The 19,822-nt window shown below is 38.6% G+C and overlaps 1 protein-coding gene across 3 annotated transcripts in view; it reads right to left on the reverse strand.

Moving 5' to 3' along the window:
* Positions 1–6,998: 6,998 nt before the first annotated feature.
* SYT9 (synaptotagmin 9) overlaps positions 6,999–19,822 on the reverse strand; it is a 50,975-nt gene continuing 38,151 nt past the window's right edge. For 2 of the 3 annotated variants that reach the window (XM_029582587.1, XM_029582586.1), the window contains exons 4-7: positions 19,257–19,377; positions 10,407–10,578; positions 9,058–9,187; positions 6,999–8,365 (exon numbers count right to left, since the gene is read on the reverse strand). In XM_029582587.1, the coding sequence (XP_029438447.1) occupies positions 8,297–8,365; positions 9,058–9,187; positions 10,407–10,578; positions 19,257–19,377 (492 nt within the window). In that variant the 3' untranslated portion in view covers positions 6,999–8,296. The remainder of the gene's footprint in view (positions 8,366–9,057; positions 9,188–10,406; positions 10,579–19,256; positions 19,378–19,822) is intronic. The other variant, XR_003853239.1, reaches the window with a different exon arrangement.

Genomic DNA, 19,822 nt, shown 5'->3' on the forward strand with positions numbered 1-19,822 from the left:
CCTTAATGCAGAGAGCAGTGCTGGAGCTGCATCAAGTGAAATATGAAATATCAGCTTGATTAGTTAGTGGTAGTAACCGCCGCAACAAGCAAGCTACACCCATACTTATTTGTTAACCAGATTATATTATTCAGCCCTTATTGGTTGTTTTTCTTCTCCCCTGCCGTTGAAGCAGAGAGCTATGCTTGATATGAGTGAAGTATTAGATTTTCTTTTCCCTTGCGTTGGAGCAGAGAGCTATGCTGGATATGCGTGAAGTATTAGATTTCTTCTCCCCTGCCGTTGAAGCAGAGAGCTATATTGGATATGCGTGATGTATTAGTTTTTCTTCTCCCCTGCCGTTGAAGCAGGGAGCTATGCTGGATATGCGTGAAGTATCAGTTTTTCTTCTCCCCTGCCATGGAAGCAGAGAGCTATGCTGGATATGCGTGAAGTATTAGTTTTTCTTCTCCCTTGCCGTGGAAGCAAAGAGCTATGCTGGATATACACTGAAAGTGAAGTATGCATTGAAAGCCACATTAACTATCAACAAATATTGAATAAGCCTAATTATTGGTAATACCTATAGTCTATGAACTCTCTGTAATTTTATATCTCTTGCCCACGCAGTGCAAGAGTCAGTGCAAGAGTAGTGGTGCTCTAAGTGAACCTTGGGTCATGCACACCCCCCCCTGACTTACCTATTAGCAGCATCTCCTACCAGTGGCAGTGGGTCCAATACAGCCTTCCCTTCATTGGTAGTATTGGATCTGTCACACCACCCCTCGGAGTCTTATGCTCATGGGATTTTGTGGCTCCCAAACTTGGCTGCTCTTGGTGACCGCCTCATTTGCCTACTTAAAGCACCATCCCTGGAATCATGGCAAGCTTGTAAACTGACTGTTCAATGCCCTAGCTTGATACTATGCTACTGAGATTGTTATGGGGGGACACCACCATAGAAATACAGTACATGACAGTCATCCACTTCTGCATCTGTTAATGTCAACTCCAATCAAAATGGGATTTGTTTCCTTTCAGTTTTTACATTTTTTTTTATCTTGAGTCTCTAGAAGATTGTTTGACCAGAACAGATCAGCTATAATTCTGAATTAAATTTTCAAATATAAAATTTTTTTTTTTTAAATGAATATAAAGATTTTAAATAAATTAGCAATACATTAATATGCAGAGAATTAAAGCCAAATCCAAAGTAAAGTGAAACATATTGTGTTACTACTAGAATGTCACTTTCTACAATGTCATTGGTTTGTAATCAGTTAAATTAGTGGGGGATTTTGTACATGTTAGCATGCCTGTATAAATACATTGGCTATATATTAATATATAAATGAGTAACAGTAAAACTGCATCTTGACATGCAGAAAATGTAAAGATCAATGAATCTCAGATGTTATGCAGATATAACCTTATAAACTTTGGTACCGATTTTGGATAAACTAATCTCAAAGGGCTGATTTTGAAAACATTGCTGACTGGTAACCTAGCTGGCTTTTTTTTTTTTGGATGGCTTGATTTAGGTGAATTTTCAGCTGACAATATGCTTGCATATATACCAGCCAAAATATAATAGTTGGCTAGATTTAAGCCAGCTACCCTGTGCACAGCTGTCCAGACCCCAGGACCATCCACAGACTGAGCAGCCAAAATCAAGCTGCCTAGTAAACATTCGCAGCCCAAGGGCCCTATGCAGATAACGTCCTGTAGAAAATCAACACCAATATGAACTAATCCACCATTCCACCAGACAGAAATGCAGCAAATGCAACATAATATTTATGCATTATTTTCGCAAAGGTTAGTAGGAGCACATCAGAAGTATATGCAGCTAGCTGCATGAAGCTATTGAAATGTGTGTCTTATTTTAATTTATAGAATGAAGCTGATTCACATTGGTCTTTTTTTTTTTTTTTAAGGAAAATGTTTTTAAAAAAAAATGTTTTTTAAATTAACTTTACCTCTTCATGGTTAAAAAAAATCATTTTATCTGGCTTGCATACTGCTCTCTTCCATCCTGGCTGCTTCCTCTCCAATGCCAGCATCATAAGCATTCTCCAAACTTGTGAGCCAGCTGTACTCATCTTTTCGCCAGCCCATTAATTTTGCAAAGAATAACGACTCTGCCTTTATTTTTGGAGCAATGTGCCAGGAGGAAGATACTTACATGTAACATATATGCCAGAGGTTGCCAGTCTCTGGTATAAATAATGCACAGGAAGCTAAGCTGTTTCAGTAGAAATAATGTTCCACAGGATCCAATGAAGAAGACACAGTAGTAATTAAAAATATTACTTCTCATCATAAAGGGAGTAGATGCAGGTCTCTCAGTGGAGGCAAAAGCTTATCCCAGAAAGCCTGAGATAATCTTCTTGGATCATTAGCTGAATGTCTGAGATCAACAGGGGTCTATGGCAAAAGTCCTCCAACGGCTGCAATCCAGCCAGGGCTTCAGAATTGCTACAAGGAATATACCTAAGCTCTATTGGCATGGATCATGGCTGCAATCCAGCCAGGGCTTCAGAATATACCTTCAGAATATACCTAAGCTCTATTGGCATGGATCATGGCTGCAATCCAGCCAGGGCTTCAGAATATACCTAAACTCTAGTGGCATGGATCACCTCCATTGTATGCTAATAGAACTCATGCATATTCATTGTTGAAATCCTGAAAGCCCAACCGGGTTGCCGCCCTTGAGCACCACATTCGGGGACCCCCTTGGGCTATGGTCAGAATGGAGTAGCAGCCTGGTGACTGGAGCAGTGGAGCAGCCAAGGGTCAGATCCCACTGCTGCTCTCCTTGTGACCTTACTTGCATAAGTCACGTCAGCCGCCATTGCCTCAGGTACAAAGCGAGGGCCCCCATTTACCAAGCATTATTCCCCCATAGACACAGAATGGGAGAAGAGCCTTAGTACATCAGGCCCTCTGGGGACAGGGAAATTCCTGCAGTCCCTGAGTGAAATCTGTTCTGAAGTACTGAAAGGTAGAATATTAAAAATGCAGTCAAGTTGGAACTGGAAGTAATTTGGCAGAGCAAGTGAAGTAATATGCCAGATCATTTTTCAGTTGTTTGAGCCCGATATATGATGGGGTCGCTTTTCAAACAATTAGCTCCCAGAGTTAACTGGTTAAACTTTTTAAAGACCCACCCCCCTCTGACTGACTAAATATGAGCATTTTAAATAGCACGGTGCTCAAATTTGGCTGGCCCCGGGGTTGTCCCTGGGGCACGGTTAGCACTGATATTCAGTGCTGGCCACCTCAAGTCTAACTGCCTTAACTAAGCCAGACAAGTAGCAGGCCTGAAGTTCATCAGAAGAACGTTTCCAGTTTACTTTAGACTGGAATTTAACCAGTTAAGTTCAGGCTGAATATCCAGTCTAAAGCGAACCAGAAAATTGTGTCCACTTAATGTTAGGCTTGCTATCTGGCTGATAATTCATCCCAGTGCGTCTGTAAGAAAAACGCTTAGCGCGTCTGACCCTACCCTACTCACGGAAGGTGCATCGGTGTTCAGTAATGGGCAGTGCTTCCTATGTCTAACCATAGAGCTGAGGCTAGCTAAGCTCTTCCAATGAAGACATTCGCAGCAGCCTTTGCATATTGCGAATAATTCAAATTTATTTATTTATAACTTTTTATATACCGAGGTTCAATTAACAAGATTAATTATCACTTCGGTTTACATTACAACCAGCAAAAAACAGAGGCAAAGTCTTGTTTTACAATGAACAGGGTAGAAGTAACCTGGATAAACATAAAATGGGTGAGGCAAGTATAGAGAATTGGGTCTGTATAACTTGGGCGAAAAGCAGGGACATTAAATAGGGGAGGACTATGAAGGCCTCAAGTTGGATAGAGTACTCATGATGCAGATAAGAACCAAGGCTGAAGTGAGTAGTTATGGGAAGGCTTGTTAGACGCTGCTCAAATGAGCAGCGTCTGTTCTAAAACTCTGAGAAGGCCAGCACTCTGGGAATAAGACCCGTGATCTTCTTACGCTGCAGCAAGCATTTCAGCCGCTTCTTTGTGTTTGCTGCTCTTAATTACTAGGTCCTGAAATCTGTTTGGTTCGTGTTTGACTCTGAATCGTTCACCACTCTCTACCTTGCCATATGGTGTACGCAGAAAGTGTTTAAAAAAAAAAAAACACAAAAAAACCAGCGGCCCAAAAGGAAAATAATTTGAATGAACTACATCCATTAAGGGAGACAGAAAATAACGTAAGAACCGGAAACACGCCATGCTCTTGTAGTTTACTCGCGCTGATTTCAAGTCAACAGAAACCATCAATACTAAGAGATTAATATTAGCCATTTTCCAAAAACAAAAAACAAAATGGAGAGATCAGCCATGTAAGCTCAGAAAAGGGTCCCCAGCCAAAACCCCCGCCTGAAAATAAATGTAGAGAAGGGTGCAAACACTGCATTTTTTCGAAAGAGACCACAACAAAAAAAAAACAAACCTGTTCATATGATTCATTGCATACCACAGACCTCTTACGTTTGTAAATCAAAAAGCATGCACATAAGTGAAATCTCCATCCCACCCAGTCCCAATAAATGTATGCATAGACAGCACGTACCCCTACATCGTGCAGGCAATTTTAGAAACCCCGTTTCTTTGCATAAGACAGTGTTTTACCGGAGAGAGGGATTTGAAAATCACTCCCTAAAACACTTCCTGCCAGTCTTGGAGAAATGATACATTTCCCATTCTCCTCAGGGACAAATTACATTTCCTTCCCATGTTCGCTATCGTCTACAAGATGGTGTGACCTGACAGTTCTCATTCTCCGAACGATGCGTCTTTTCCTGTGTTTAATAAAATAACACATTTCGAATTTCTTTTTTTGGAATTCAAGAGGTGTTTCTTTGTAAGACACATTCATGCTTTCAGCTTTACTTCTACCCACACAACAGTGCATACTAATAGATGTGTGACATCTTAATGTAGCAGTACCAGCAAAAAAAAAAGGTTTCAGATAATTCAGGTAGCACTTAAAGCAAGCAGACGATTCACCTTCTGCATCCTGGTTTACATTTTATTCCTGTGCAAGGGTGTATTACAGGAAAACATCAGCCCCGGGGGATTTTACAAAACCAGCCCATGGGGTATCCGATTCCCTGCAGCACATGTGTCAACAGCCCCCAAAAGCACGCCGAGTCGACCCTGGAAGAATTGAGCCAAAATATCTCCAAACTAAACTTCATCTTTCCTAAATAACTAAGGAGTTGAGCACATTCTAAACCAGGGATGAGCAGAGCTGCAGCTCCCCCCCCCCCAGGTCTATCCATGCAAATTGGTTGGGCCCCCTACACATCTGCCTATATCTCTTACAGAGCTATATCCTGGATTCCTGGTCTGGCCAATCAATCTGATCTTGAACCAGTTGGGGAAGGGCCGGGGGATGTTGACTTTTGTATTTTCATGGTAGTGAAGGGAGGAATGGTTGCAGTAGATTGGGGGGGGGGGGGCACGAATGCAGTTCCTTTAATTTTTTATTTTTTTTTTGCTTTCTTAATTTTCTAAAATTTTATTTATTTATTTATTTGAAATTTTTATATACCGACATTCATCCAGGATATCACATCGGTTTACAGTGTAACACGAACAAACGCCAGGCATGGCGCTTTACATTGAACAAATAAAACAAGTAACAAATGAATAATGAGGTGTGTGAATAACAAGGGGAAATTTGCATTAAAAAATTCAACGAGGTTTGTAAATATATACATAGTACAAAAGGAAGACACTAAGAGATAAGCAATTGAAAAGAAATGTGTATTTTCTTTTCAATTAAATGAAAATAAATAAACATCAAATGAAATAACTTCAAAACACAAAACAACCTAACTAAAAAAAATATATATAGATTTTCTATCATGCACATAACCTATTGCTGCAAGGGCTTTCAACCTGACATGTGCCAACTATGTGGTTTCTAACCACACCACTAAAATGTCAACCAGAATATTCCTTTTTTTAACAGACAGAAAAACTGAGACTTCTCAGTCTGTGGAGGTCTAGTAATGTGTCTAATGTGCTACATGTTCTGCAAAAATTTGTGATGGTAGAGGTGATGTTTGCAGTCGTCTTTGCTTGGAAGCACTAGGAATGTGCTGCTGTTTTAAATCGATAACGTATTGTATGTCATTTGCCATCTGAAACTAACATGTCATTATGTTCTTGAGTTTTGAACTGCTTCAGTTCTCATAGCTGTGTTACTACTTTCTTTTTTTTTTAAGCTGAGCCAGCCAGGGGAAAGACACCAGAATCCAGCATTAGCAAGCATAGCTTGAACCTATCAATCTTGATTTGCCCTTTTTTTTTTTTTTAACCTAAGAAACAGACAACATACAAAGCTATACAAGAGAGAGTGAGCGAGAAATTTAATATTGCCTTGCTGTGCCGATGCCAATGCCCCTGCTGCCTTAGTGTTACTGTTTAGGGATGTGCATGATTTGAAACAAATTCGCAATCTGAAACCCACGGAGATTTGCATCTGATTTTCCTGTGGATACCATTTTTCCTTGAAAACTTTCAGGTGAATTTTCAAAGACCACGCGCCAACGTAACATCCTCTTGTAGCAAAGTTTCAAAAAGCCGCTTAGCCGCATTACGTGCACTTAACATGGGTAAAACACATTGTCAATTCATAGCATATAGCGTAGCTTTTTTCTAAAGTCCCCTAACTTTGTAAATGCTTTTGAAAACCAGGCTCCATATGCAGAGATTTGAAAGTCATGAATATTATTTCCTTTGCCCGATATAAATACGCCCCTGGGAATGCCTGCTCCAAACGCAGGTTAAACATTCGCATGCTGTTGATCCCTCTGCATGGGCTTACCTGGATAAGGAGAGGGCAATTTTCAATCTACCAGGGTCAATGGGTTTTGAAAAATTCCCTCTTCGTAAATAGGGCTCTAGATGTGATATAATAACCACAATGGCGAAATAATGAATTACAAGATTATTAAACACATACATTAAATTCTTCAAACATCCATATCAACTTTAATATAGTAATATACAAAATACAAATAATTGTAGTTGCACCATTGCTTACATCATTTTATTATGAACAAATGTATGTATACCTACTAGAAATCCATATAAATAAATCACAGTACAGTTTACTTTAATAAGAATGGCATACATTTTATAAAATTAAGACAAATAACTAATTCTTTTTTACCTTCCCAGCCATGACTTCACATAAAACATGCATTAGCTATACTAAAGAGGATGAGTGCTTCTAAATGAGAAGGTCTTAATAAAGATATATTTTTACTCTCCAGTCTTAGACATGGATAAGACAATATTTAAACGTATCTAGCCAAATAACTAAGGAGTTATCGTGGCTTGTCCCCATTCAGCAAATATACTTACCTATGTAGAAACAAAAAGCAGTCCTGGAGATGGGGATAGGTCAGGAAAGGAGAAGAGATGCACATTTGTTCGATCTTCAAATTACGCATGTGTTCTCATGTCGGGAACTGACCATCAGATAAATCAGGTGCAGTGTTTACAGGTACGTTTGTACCCACAAACTTTGCCGTTAACATTCAAAGGCAAACCCCCTGGATAGCTAAAGTGTGTGGGCGCAGAGGAACCAATTGCCCCAATGCAGACATTAAGGTTACTTATATAACAGGAAACAGTAAATAACAACACAATGCATTTGCAGTTTAACCAAAGAATACATATCTTTTCTAGTTCTGACCATATTAAAATAATAGTACTTAACCAGCATGCAAATGAATACAGATTTCCAGGTCCTAGTGCTCTAATCTTTTAAGTCCTGGAAGCCATTTGGGTATTTTGTTTGTGTTGTTCAGGTTTTAATTGTTTGTTATTTTATGTATTGTATTTTGTTTGTGTTGTGGGTTTAATTGTTTTGTCCTAATGTAGCCGGATAAGTGAAAAGTTTGCAGTTAAACTTAAACAGGACAACACTGCAAGCCGGCCAGCATCTGAACATGGACATTTGTATTATGATATTACTGATGTATTTATATTTTAGGATTATTTGATGTATTACTGTATTTTATTGATATACAGTTTTTATTATGATGTAGTAAACTATTGTATTACGCTGTTTGATGTAAAGTGCTTTGGGTGAAATTATTGTTTGAGGAAGGTGGTAAAAGATTTAACATAGCATAACATAACATCTTTCCTAGGCAGAGACATGATTTTCAGATATTTTTTGTTTTTTAGCTTTGGACTGGAAAGATACAGGTTGCTGTCCTGCTCTTCAATCATTTGGATTCTTCCAGTTTATTCATCTTCATGGAGATGGAGGTCCTTTTATGGAATTACATGACCCTTGGCTTCCAATTGTTGACTGCCCAACCCACTATATTGAAAATAAGTTTAATTCTATTAGAGGAAACACGTAAAACTAAATGAACAATTGCACACAATGAAAAGAATTTAATCAGTTGTACACCAGTGCCAAAATTGTCCTTGATCTATCAATGAAAAATACAAATGTTTTCAATGATGAACACCTGGGTCCAAAGAAATCTTTGGTAACTCTCTCCTTATAATTTGTATTGATATTCTGGATTTCATCTGCACACAAGGAATGTACAGGGGGGGGTTAGAATTTGGTTCCTATAATGTTTATTTTGGTTCATTTCATTGTCAACTAAAATAAACATTAGGAGGTCCATCTCTAGCCACTTGCGCAGCTTGACTAGTTAGCCGGATAAACTCAGCGGGATACGTTTACCCCACTAACTTTAGGGGAGCTCTAAGGGCCGACCAGAGTTAGCAGGATAAGTTACCTGGCTTACTCTGAATATTGGAGTTAGCCTGATAACTTCTCCAGCTAACTCAACTCCTCGCAGTCACGCCCCCTAGAACACCCCTAACTTAACTAGCTAATTTCTAGCTGGCTAACATTATTTTTCCATATCGGATATTTGCAATAAAGCACTATACTCCTGACGTGTTAAAGGGTTTTTCCCATTTTGTGTCTCTAGGAGAGATCCTTCCCTAGACTTCTTTATGAGCCCCTGTGCCTCAAGAAAATATAAATCTTACCTCTGTCAACGGATGCCAGCGAGCTATGGGTTTCCGAGGATACGTCAGCATTTCATTCCAGTGATCCCGGCCTAGGCTTTCCGCATCGTTGCCTACTTGACACACACCTATGACCTCATTGTGGCCTACCCTGTGAAAATGGTTAATAATCATTTTTCTGAAAGTAGTACATTTCTGGAACAGCATTGTTCATGTTGGGCAAGGCAAAGGGAACACTACAGGGGTCCTGGGACTGATGAACGTTAAGACAGACAATTGAGTAGTGCTCCCCAATACATGGGCCGAAGAAGAGCCTGCTTCCATTTGATTGATGGCCACGCATTGGGCGCACATCAAAGGGACGCCATCACGGCAGAGTGAAGAATCAGGTTCCCCATCCCCCACCCCCACCCCACTCTCCGGACCTGCCTATGCATGTCCCAATCATCAATTCCAAAGTACATAAAAAGGAGTCTATTTCATTTACTTGATCCTCACTAACTCAACAATAAACAAAGAGAACTAAATGGCCTTAATGATCATCTGAATAAAAGAGCAAATACTTCCCCACTTAGAATTATGAAAACATGTGCTAAAGACTACATAGGCCTTATTTGGCAATGGTGTTCTCCCATTCTCTTCCCAGGGAGAGAGTGGACAACATTTCCACCCCACCCAAGGACCATAACTGGACACCCAAGCTCACGTCAGGATCTGAGGGACAGGAAGAATGGTGGGTATGACCCTCTGAGCCCGAGGATTGGACTAGGTCAACTGGCAGTTGTTGACCCACAGTCCTGTCATCACTCGGGCTCCAAGCATCCACCATATGCTTTGTTTTATAAGATTGTATTCATTATTTCTACCTTCCTCACAAAACACAAGAACCACCACCTCTCTCGCACCACTAAAACCTCTCTAATACATATACACATTCACTCCTTACACACCTCCTTCTCACACACCCAGACACAGCCTCCTTTTCATGTCCACCTACATAATGAACTGGTCTCTCTCCCCCTCTTCCTCCTCTTGGGAAATGGGGAAAAGAAGGAAAAGTTAAGGTGCAACACCTCGCCCGAAATGACAGGACCTAGAACTAAAAAAAACAAAAAAGGGAGTAGACCATTGCCAATGAAGGGGTTGGGTATTACAGCTAGAATTTAAAAAAATACAAATAAAATCATGAAAAAAAACTTTACAGAGTCACATAATGAGATAATTTTGAAATAAAAAGACTTTTTCTGGCCTTGTCTGAATTTAACCAAACAAATATCACTGAATATCAGCTAAGCAAGACAACATTTCATGCTTTGCCGTAGTTTAAAACATATTTGCACAAAACGTTGAAATAGTTGCACACAGCTCACCGGTCATAATCCATGACAGCGATTGACAGGCTAATTTGGTCAATGTTTTCTGGGGGGACATCAAATACTATGGCTTCATTGTAAACAGGATTCAGGGTATTTCTCTTTGTAGAGGTTTTTCTTTTCTTCAGTCTTCTTCCTTCACACATTAAAGAAACCTTCACGTACGGATCTGTTTAAGTCAGGAGAGTATACGTTTGGTGTAAGAAAACAAGCAATGTAACGAAAGGGAGAACACAAAACTATAGCATAACCAAAAAATAAGTTATACGCTAATTCCCTGTAACCCTCTCTCTTCCGCAAATGAGCTAGAGCGGAGGTCCATATTCAGCAGTGTGGGGAGCACGTTATGCATGTAAAGTTTCCCAGATAACTTTCTTTGCTTATTCAGCAGGATGCAGCTGCTTATACAGTCCACTGAATATACCCTGAAAATATAGAAACATGGTGACAGATGGTCTGTCCATCTCTACAATCCCTACCACTCCTTCAGCCATCCCCTCTGCTTGTCCCATGCTTTCTTTAATTCAGATATTATCCTTGGCTCCATCATCTCTTCTGGGAGGCTGTTCCTTGCATCCACCACCATTCTGTAAAGAAATATTTCCTTATTCTCGAGTCTATCCACTTTACCCCTTAATACCCTGAGGGGTAAATTTTAAGACCCAAGTACGGGCGCACACGTTTGCACGTGTGCGTGAATGCATGCATATGGGACCTTTGAGAGACAGAGCCTGTGTGTCTATATGTGTGTGAGCGCGCGCGTGTGGGAGAACATGTGAGAGAAATCTTGTGAGTGTGTGTGTTTGAGAGAACCTGTGAGGAAAACAAATGAGCGAGAGCTTGTGTATATTTGAGACTGTGTGTGAGAGAAAGCACGTGAAAGTGAGTGTGTACATGTCAGAGCCAGTGAAAGCAAGATCCTGTGTGTGTAGCCTGTGAGAGAAGCATGAGCATGTGTGTATGTGTAAAAAAGCATGTGAGTAAAAGCTTGAGAGAGCGAGCGAGACCTTTTTAGAGGCAACCCTGAGAGAGAAAGCATGTGATAGTCCTGTGTGTGAGGAAAGGAAGAAAGACAGAAGAAAGAAAGAGAAAATAGACCCTGAAAAAGGAATCAGGAAAGACTGACAAAGGGAAAGTGGAAAAAAGAGATCAGGACCAACCAATTACAAAAAATAAAAACTTTGCACAATAAAAGGTAAAACTTAACTAGCTGCTAGTTAAGTTAGCCGGATATACCTATCTGCTAACTTAACCCAGAATATTCAGCCTTCTCATTTGGTACACTTGGGGACCACAATAGAAACATCGTGCCTGGGTCCAAAATGTCACACCGCGTTATAAGTGAGTCCACGTTCTATCAAATTTAAAGATATTTTTATAGGACAAGTTGAACCAGCAACATTAAATTGCAGTATGCTATTATGATAGCCATATTTATCTTCAAAAAAACCTTTCTAAAATCAATTGGTTTCCTGCATCTCACCTTTTCTTCTTTGTGATTTCTATTATGGATTTTAAATGCAAAATGTGGATTCTGTCAACAGGCTGCGTTTCTAACCAGTTAAGAGCAGTTTCTATAGCACCAAGTGCCTCTGTTACTTTCGGCGTAGGGGGAGATTCATCTTTTTCATCATCAACTGCCACTACGTCAGCCTGGGACTGTTGGTTTAAGGAATTTACTACGATAGCCTTGTATAAGAAATGTTCATATGTTGGGCATTCATCATCAATATGTATCCATTCTTCCAAGTCATGAGTCTTGGAGTGCGCAAGCAACTCCTCATACACAGCATCGGCCTTTTCTATATCTTCTCGGGCAAATCCCTCAAACTCTTCCTTTTCATCATTGTCTGAAGCAATTCCTTCTGGGGTCTATTCTATGGGCCAGACACAAAGGCCCCACGCAATCCTCACTCCCAGCACTTTGACAGTTGAGGACGAGATGGTCCCTCATGCCCTTTTTGCCAGGTCAAACACATTAGCTATAGTAAGCTTCTTGAGGCATTCTGTGATCGGTACCCTCCTCCTCAACGATTCTCTTGATGAGATTCTTTAATTAGTGCATCTTGAAGGTTGATATGATGCCCTGGTCCAGTGGTTGGATCTTAGAAGTTGTATTCTTCGGCAGATACCCAACTTTACTCTTGACATCATGGCTAACTAAGCTGTCCGCAGGAGGATGAGCTGGGCTGTTTTCTAACAGCAAGAGTGCTTTTGGGTTCTAAAATCTTCTTTTTCAAGTGCCATTGCACAGATGGTACAAAACATTTATGGAACCACTCTTCAAAAATCTCTACAGTCATCCAAGCATTTTTACTGTGGCGATACCAAAACCTTGATTTTCCAATACACAACGGTTTCACTTTGTGCTTGCTAGTATTATTGGAATAGAAAAAGCAGTGTCAGTCTTTCATTGTTTTAATCCATGAGCTTTTTGGTCATTGGACTTAGAGGCAAGAGTGTGGTCTGGTAACATTTTGTAGCAAAGACCTGTCTCGTCACAGTAATATATTTGTTCTGGGTCATCGCCACCTTCTTTGATAATTTTTTATTTTCTGCTACTCATCTACAGCTCGGTGTCAGCAGATCAAATTTCACCTGAAACTGCAAACTTGCAACTCCATGATGTTTTTTCCATCTAGTAAGCCAGCCCTTACTTGCTTTGAATTTTTTTTTTTTTATCCGTAAAAATTCCACATTCATTGTCTCTTTAATTTTTCAGCCTAGCCCCTGATAATATCTCCAGAGATAGGTGTTCCTTCTACATGTTCTTGGGTAAACCACGTGAACCCAGCTTTATACAGTGGGCTATCAATTGCGGTTTTTAAGCTTTTGCTGAAATACTTCATGTGCATCAAAATCAGTGGCTGTTTGTCACAGCAATGCTTCTTTCATCCAGCCTCTTAAAATGAATTTGTTCATTCCCATTTGTCGAAACACATCTGACTGCCTTTTTCAATAAGTCATGGGCAACCAGCTTTTCCTGTACTGACCATGCTTTTTTCTTTTCTTTTTCTGGGAACCTTCCATTAATACAACAATGAAATAATGTGTGGCAAACAATCTACTGGTCAATATCTCTTAGAAATGTAAACAATTTTTAATTATACATACAATCACCAATCACAGGGGTCCTTTTACTATGATTCTGTGACTATATGTTTAAAAAAAGATATACATACAATCACCAAATGGTACATCTTTTTTTAAACATATAGTCACAGAATCATAGTAAAAAGACCCCTGTGATTGGTGATTGTATGTATAATTAAAAATTGTTTACATTTCTAAGAGATATTGACCAGTAGATTGTTTGCCACACATTATTTCATTGTTGTATGTTTACCCCACCTGCCTTGTTAACCTTCCATTAATGTCAGGTGATCGAGCTGGTACAATCGCTTTAAAATTCAGTCTTCGGACAGGAACCAAGGTTTTTGTATGCTTTCACTAGCACATGTTTATACAGAAACTAGATTTCACACATGTGAAAATAACTGAAAGCTAATGTCTTAAAAGTGTAAAACCAAACGAAAAACGCAGGACGCCAAAATTGGAATCCAATCAGTTACCACGTTGTAAGCAATACCGCATTCTATTGGATCCCAAGTGTACTGAGAAAAAGTTTATTCACAGAGTTCAAAATTATGTCCATTCTTGATCCTATGCTTTCTAAATTCACAAAAGACATCCCACAGCTAGATTTATCTAACTATATTGCTGTAATAGTAAATGCAAATTTTACATGGTGTTACTTAACCAGATTATTAAACCAAGTGATGGTATGACCACCGCTGAAGCAGCAACCATTACATCGCTCTGATATTAATCATTTTAGGCTGGTTTCAAATCTTACTACCTTCTCCAGAACTTTTGAAATAAAACTAATAGGCCAGCTACTGAATTTTTGAGTTAAGACTCAGGCATTTCATTCTAAACAATCAGGCTTTCATCAGGCCCACAGTGCAGAATCAGCACTGGTGATCCTGATGAATGAAGTCCGAAGCAAATCAGACAGACAGACAGAAATACAATCTTTATAGACAATATTACCTTTGGCAAAATCAATCACCAGCTTCTGATTCAAAAGGATTACAAAACTGGGATTAGAAACCTTTCATTGGATTATTTCTTTCCTCAGTGATTGTTCTTATCAAGTACAGTGGGTTTCAGAATTGTCTTCATAACATTCATTAGCATTTGGAGTACCACAGAGCTAAATTGTGGCTTCCATTTTATTCAATTTAAAATTATCTCCACATTAATACAAAACTTTAGTTATTTTTCATATGCTGATGATGTATATGTATAATTCATTGTGTATTTCAATTCAGATTCTCCAGAACAAATATTAAAATTTAATGAAGATCTCAAAAAGATTTCTACTTGGCTTGTCTCTCATATGTCAGGATCCATTATTGACTTCACCTCCAGCCTACAGATGGTGCTGTGAGCTGCTTGAACTATCTATTCAGTCCTCCCAGCTCTATGCCCCTCACGTCTCTCCAGCAGCCATTTTGTTTCCTGCCTAGATTGGTATTTATCAATTGGTTGGCAGAGCTTCGTCCTTCCTGGTCCTTGTTGCCTGAATCAGGAAGACTCCTTCTGGTTTCTGCCTTCAGCATTCCTGCTTGACCTCTTTATATTCCTGGTTTCCTAGTGTACTCCAGCTTCCTGCTCTGTTCCAAATCTCTCACTTGTACTTTGATTTGGGGGATAACCCAATTTCTTAGTCTTCACCAGCCACCAGCACTTGAGGGCTCAATCTGAGGGGAAAGTGCTTGGCTTAGGCAGAGACCATCTACCATCAGCCACCTGAATTTGCCTCTCCTAATGTTAGACCACTCATTCCTGGGGCAATCCACAGACAATAAACTTCACATAATGAGCTAAAGTTTAACATAGACACGTCTGAAGTGCTGTGGGTAAACATACATACTCCAACACACCATATAGCAAGTGTTAATATTCCTCTAAAAGAAGTAGTCACCACACTGGATATAAAAATTGATGGCAAACTGTCTTTGACTGAACAAATCTCTCCTTTCATTCATTATTCATTTTATTATTTCCTCTACATTCTTCATTTAAAATCTTTTTCAAATTGGAAAGATCTTCAACTGTTAATTCATTCCTGTGTAAGCCAGCTAGAGATTATTGCAATGCACTGAATCAAGGGCTACCTCTAATTTTCATTAGATGTCTTCAGATCCTTCAAAATACAGAGATTAAAATATTTTGCAGCGCTAAGAAGCAAGAATACACCACCCCTTGACCTGAAGAAATCCATTGGTTGACTATTTTATGTAGAATGAAATTAAAATTTGTATACTACATATATAAATAAGTCAGGAAAAATTGTATGCCTTGCTTTTAAATCTTTACATAAAGGACATAAACACTACTTGTTCTGTCCCTACAGTCCTGCTAGATTACTAATTGTTTCAGCTACATCTTCTTAGGATACCACAAACTTTAGCTCTACATGGGCTGTTATAAAATGACCCTCTATTTACATGAGTACAATTTTATGCACATAAAACATAATGCAGACATAGTAAACTAAACAAATAAAATGATTGTACATCCCTAGTAGGGATGTACATTTGTTTAAAAGCAAATGGCAAGCTGAACTGAAATGGCCATTTTTGTTTTGGCTCATTTTGCCTTAAAATGAATACTAAATCCCCCTGAAAATCCAAAAAATGTTTAGGTTTATTCGTTTCATTAAATAGCAAACATAATTTGTAAATAATGCATGCTATTTTATGAAATGAATAACCCCAGAGAAACAAAACAACAAATATCTTCTCAAAAATAAATTTGGGTAAAAAATGGTCCAAGAGCAAAAGAAATTAACCAAAACAAAAGTTTTGGCCATGCATATCCCTAATCCCTACCCCTTATTTGGATCAGAGATGCCAAATTGATCAATGGGAATGTGTACGTCTACCAGTTGTCTGTGGTTTTTATCCAACCCATTCATCAATAAAACAAAGAAATTTGTTTAGCATTTCTTCTTTATCCTCGTCACCCTCCACACTTTCCTTCTTTTCACCTTTCTGTCTTACCACTCCTGCATGTCTTTCACCAACATATCTAAAATAAAGTCATATAACCTTTATACTGCCTTTACTCTTGCTTCCTCAAAACCAAAGACCGTCACTATTTGTCCCGTGCTTTCTTCAAATCTGTTACCATTTTTGCCCCTACCACCTTCCTTGGCTGTTTCATGCATCTATCACCCTATCAATGAAGAAATGATCTCTAGTATCCCTTCTAAGTTATATTCCCTTGTTCTAGAGCTTCTTTTTCATTATTTATTTCTTTTATTAACTTTTTTTATACTGACATTAGTGTGAAACATCATATCGGTTTACAATAAACTGAAGGTAGAAAATACATGGAACAGGTAGGGAGGAATGGAGAAAAAGAAGAACAAAAATAAAAATATACAAGGAGATTGAACTAGATAATGAAAAAAAAATAAAAGGGAGAAATGAAAGAGTAACTATATCTTAAAAAAAAGAAAGATACACTTGACACTATTATTTATGTAATGGCCTCCAGGTCCTTACCAATAGTTATGGGTAGGGATGTGTATTCATTGGTTGATTCATTTCAGCAATACATGTAAATCTCACAAATGGAGTAGGCACGCAAAATGGATGGTGTGGGCATATGTAGGAGCCACATACGTGAATACCATCCGCTTGCGAGCCTACTCTCCATTCGTGAGATACGCGCGTACCGCCGAAGCAAATGAAATGAAATTGACCAACAAATGCACATCCCTATGATATGTTTAAAGCATCAGTTTTCAAATGTCTCTTCACAAAGAGACCAGTTGAAATAATCGGGTCATTTATTTATCTTATACCTTTATAATCATATATATTATATTCAATCATGTTAGAACCTTATAACCACGCTATTTATTTATTAGGTATTATTTATTAACTGTCAGCAACATATACTAATTCGTTAATTTAATTAATATGTTCAATGTTTATGTTCAATGTCCAATGTTAATTAATATGTTCAATGTAAACCGCTAAATGAAGCGATAGTTCTTGTTTCTTGTAAACCGGGGTGATATGTATTTTATACAGGAACCTCCGGTATATAAACCGTATAAATAAATAAATAAATAAATGTAGATGCAAAAGTCCACAGTTACTTTTACCTGCTGACTTTACACTAGCTCAGAAAAGAAAAGTATAAGCATGTGATCTATGTAATGTTTGGGTACTTGCCAGGTACAAGTGACTTGGATTGGCCACTGTTGGACACAGGATGCTGGGCTTGATGCACCCTTGGTCTGACCCAGTATGGCAAGTTCGCTTATGTTCTTATGTAAATTTTCCTTCAAGAATTTCTTAGGGAAAAAGCACCTGCACAGATTTGCATCTGTGCTTTTTTGTGGGTACTTTTTCCCTTCAAAACAAAACGCATAATGTTGAAAATGAAAAAGCTATCTGTGGTATTCTCTTCCCTATCCTAAACCCAACCTCCGAGTTTGCCTATCTTTTCTGCAGTTAAAAGCATTCGTCAGGTCCTTCCATGTACTTTTAGCTGTGAAAAGTATGGAATATTTTTCAGGAACCTATTTGACTGGGACAATAATTTTGGTTAAATGGCTTTTGCAAATTGCCCTCCAAGTATATATTGGGTGTGTAAAGGTCATTTACATAATTCATCCTTATGAGAGGAGTTTTCATGACTCCATAAAACAGGAGCACTAGGGAGAGGAGGAGTAGTAGTCTTGAGACAAGTTATGAAGCAGCAGTTCTGGAAGGTTGTAGAGGTGGTTTTTTGTTTGTTTGTTTTTTAGAGGGACAGTCTATTTCTGATGTCTCTGGTAGGAAGAAATGTTCTACAGCTTGTGTTATCTCCAGTGGAAAGGCCACTTATTTTCCCCAGACACAATTTGGGCCCGTTTCAGTGCTTTTCTACTATTTTTAAGGACAGGAGAGTTTCCCCTTTCCTCTCACAAAAGGACAAAGCCCGCCCTTTGCAGATCTTTTTGAAGACCAAGGATCAGTGGTGGTAGTACACCAGAAATCATAAGAACATAAGAACCTGCCATACTGGGTCAGACCAAGGGTCCATCAAGCCCAGCATCCTGTTTCCAACAGTGGCCAATCCAGGCCATAAGAACCTGGCAACTTGATGATAAATAATTTCCCATCATATTAGAAGTAGAGTTTTAGCGGCCATATTGGTTCTGAAGAAAACTGTTATACTTGTATTAGGTTGTGATAACATTTATTAGCCCAATCTAAGAACAATCCAAAGACATGCCCCATGAGCTTATAAGAACATGCCATACTGGGTCAGACCAAGGGTCCATCAAGCCCAGCATCCTGTTTCCAACAGTGGCCAATCCAGGCCATAAGAACCTGGCAAGTACCCAAAAACTAAGGCGGAGTCAGTGTATTGCATTTTTGTGAAGGAGAAATGTCTATTTTTGCTGAACTTTTTATTTTTGAGAAATTGCATTTTTGGAAGAAGATATTGTTATATTCTACCCTTTTACATTTTTGCTTTAGTAAACTTTTTTTTTTTAATTGATTAAAAAGACAGCATTATTTAAGTGACTGGGAATCTGATCCCTTTGGGCCTAGAAGAAAGTTGCTTGACCCCTATCTGGAAGAACCACTGGGACCGCATCAAATTCTGTTAGACCTCTGCAGTTCCTAAAGGTGCACCCTGTTCCAGAAGGAAGAACCTACTGGATGTCTCTCTCTATCATATTTCACTAACTCCCTTTTGTGAAACTTTGCTGCCTTGGATCTTGTGATCTGCTGGACCAGAAAGTAGACTAGATTATAGAATTGTTTTTACCTGATGCTCCTGTTATGTCCATTGCCTTCAAATTTCTTGCTTTTATTATAGTAATAGTCAGTCTCCCAGCTGTCGGAAGGTAGCATAGTGAAAACATCAAGTCTCCAAGGTCCACATTGTCCTATCAAAGAAGAGAATTTGCCTTAATGAACATAATATACAATTTCCATCTTATCCATTTGGAATGTAATAAATGATTGTCACATATGATAAAATAGTTATTAAAACTAGCAAATCTACCTACAGTTATTTTTGTTTGTTTCTAAATCATATTTTCAAAGAAGGAATGCTATTTTTCTGATCCATGAAAAATGCACTTTTATAAATCCATGTGCTATAGTTTGAAAACAAATCAAGCATTGAGCAGATGGAATAACTGACATTCAATTTTAGTCTAATAGTTTAATACATGTTCAACAAATTAATTGTGTTGCATATATGGTAGCCACATGGCTAATTAGCAATGGAATATCCCACAGAGAAACATAGAATATGATGGCAGATAAAGACTAATTCACATCAAAATCTGTCTAATTTGTTCCCTTTTGCAATATCATACATTACAG

Source organism: Rhinatrema bivittatum, chromosome 17 (assembly GCF_901001135.1).
Source record: "Rhinatrema bivittatum chromosome 17, aRhiBiv1.1, whole genome shotgun sequence".
Classification (NCBI taxonomy): domain Eukaryota; kingdom Metazoa; phylum Chordata; class Amphibia; order Gymnophiona; family Rhinatrematidae; genus Rhinatrema; species Rhinatrema bivittatum.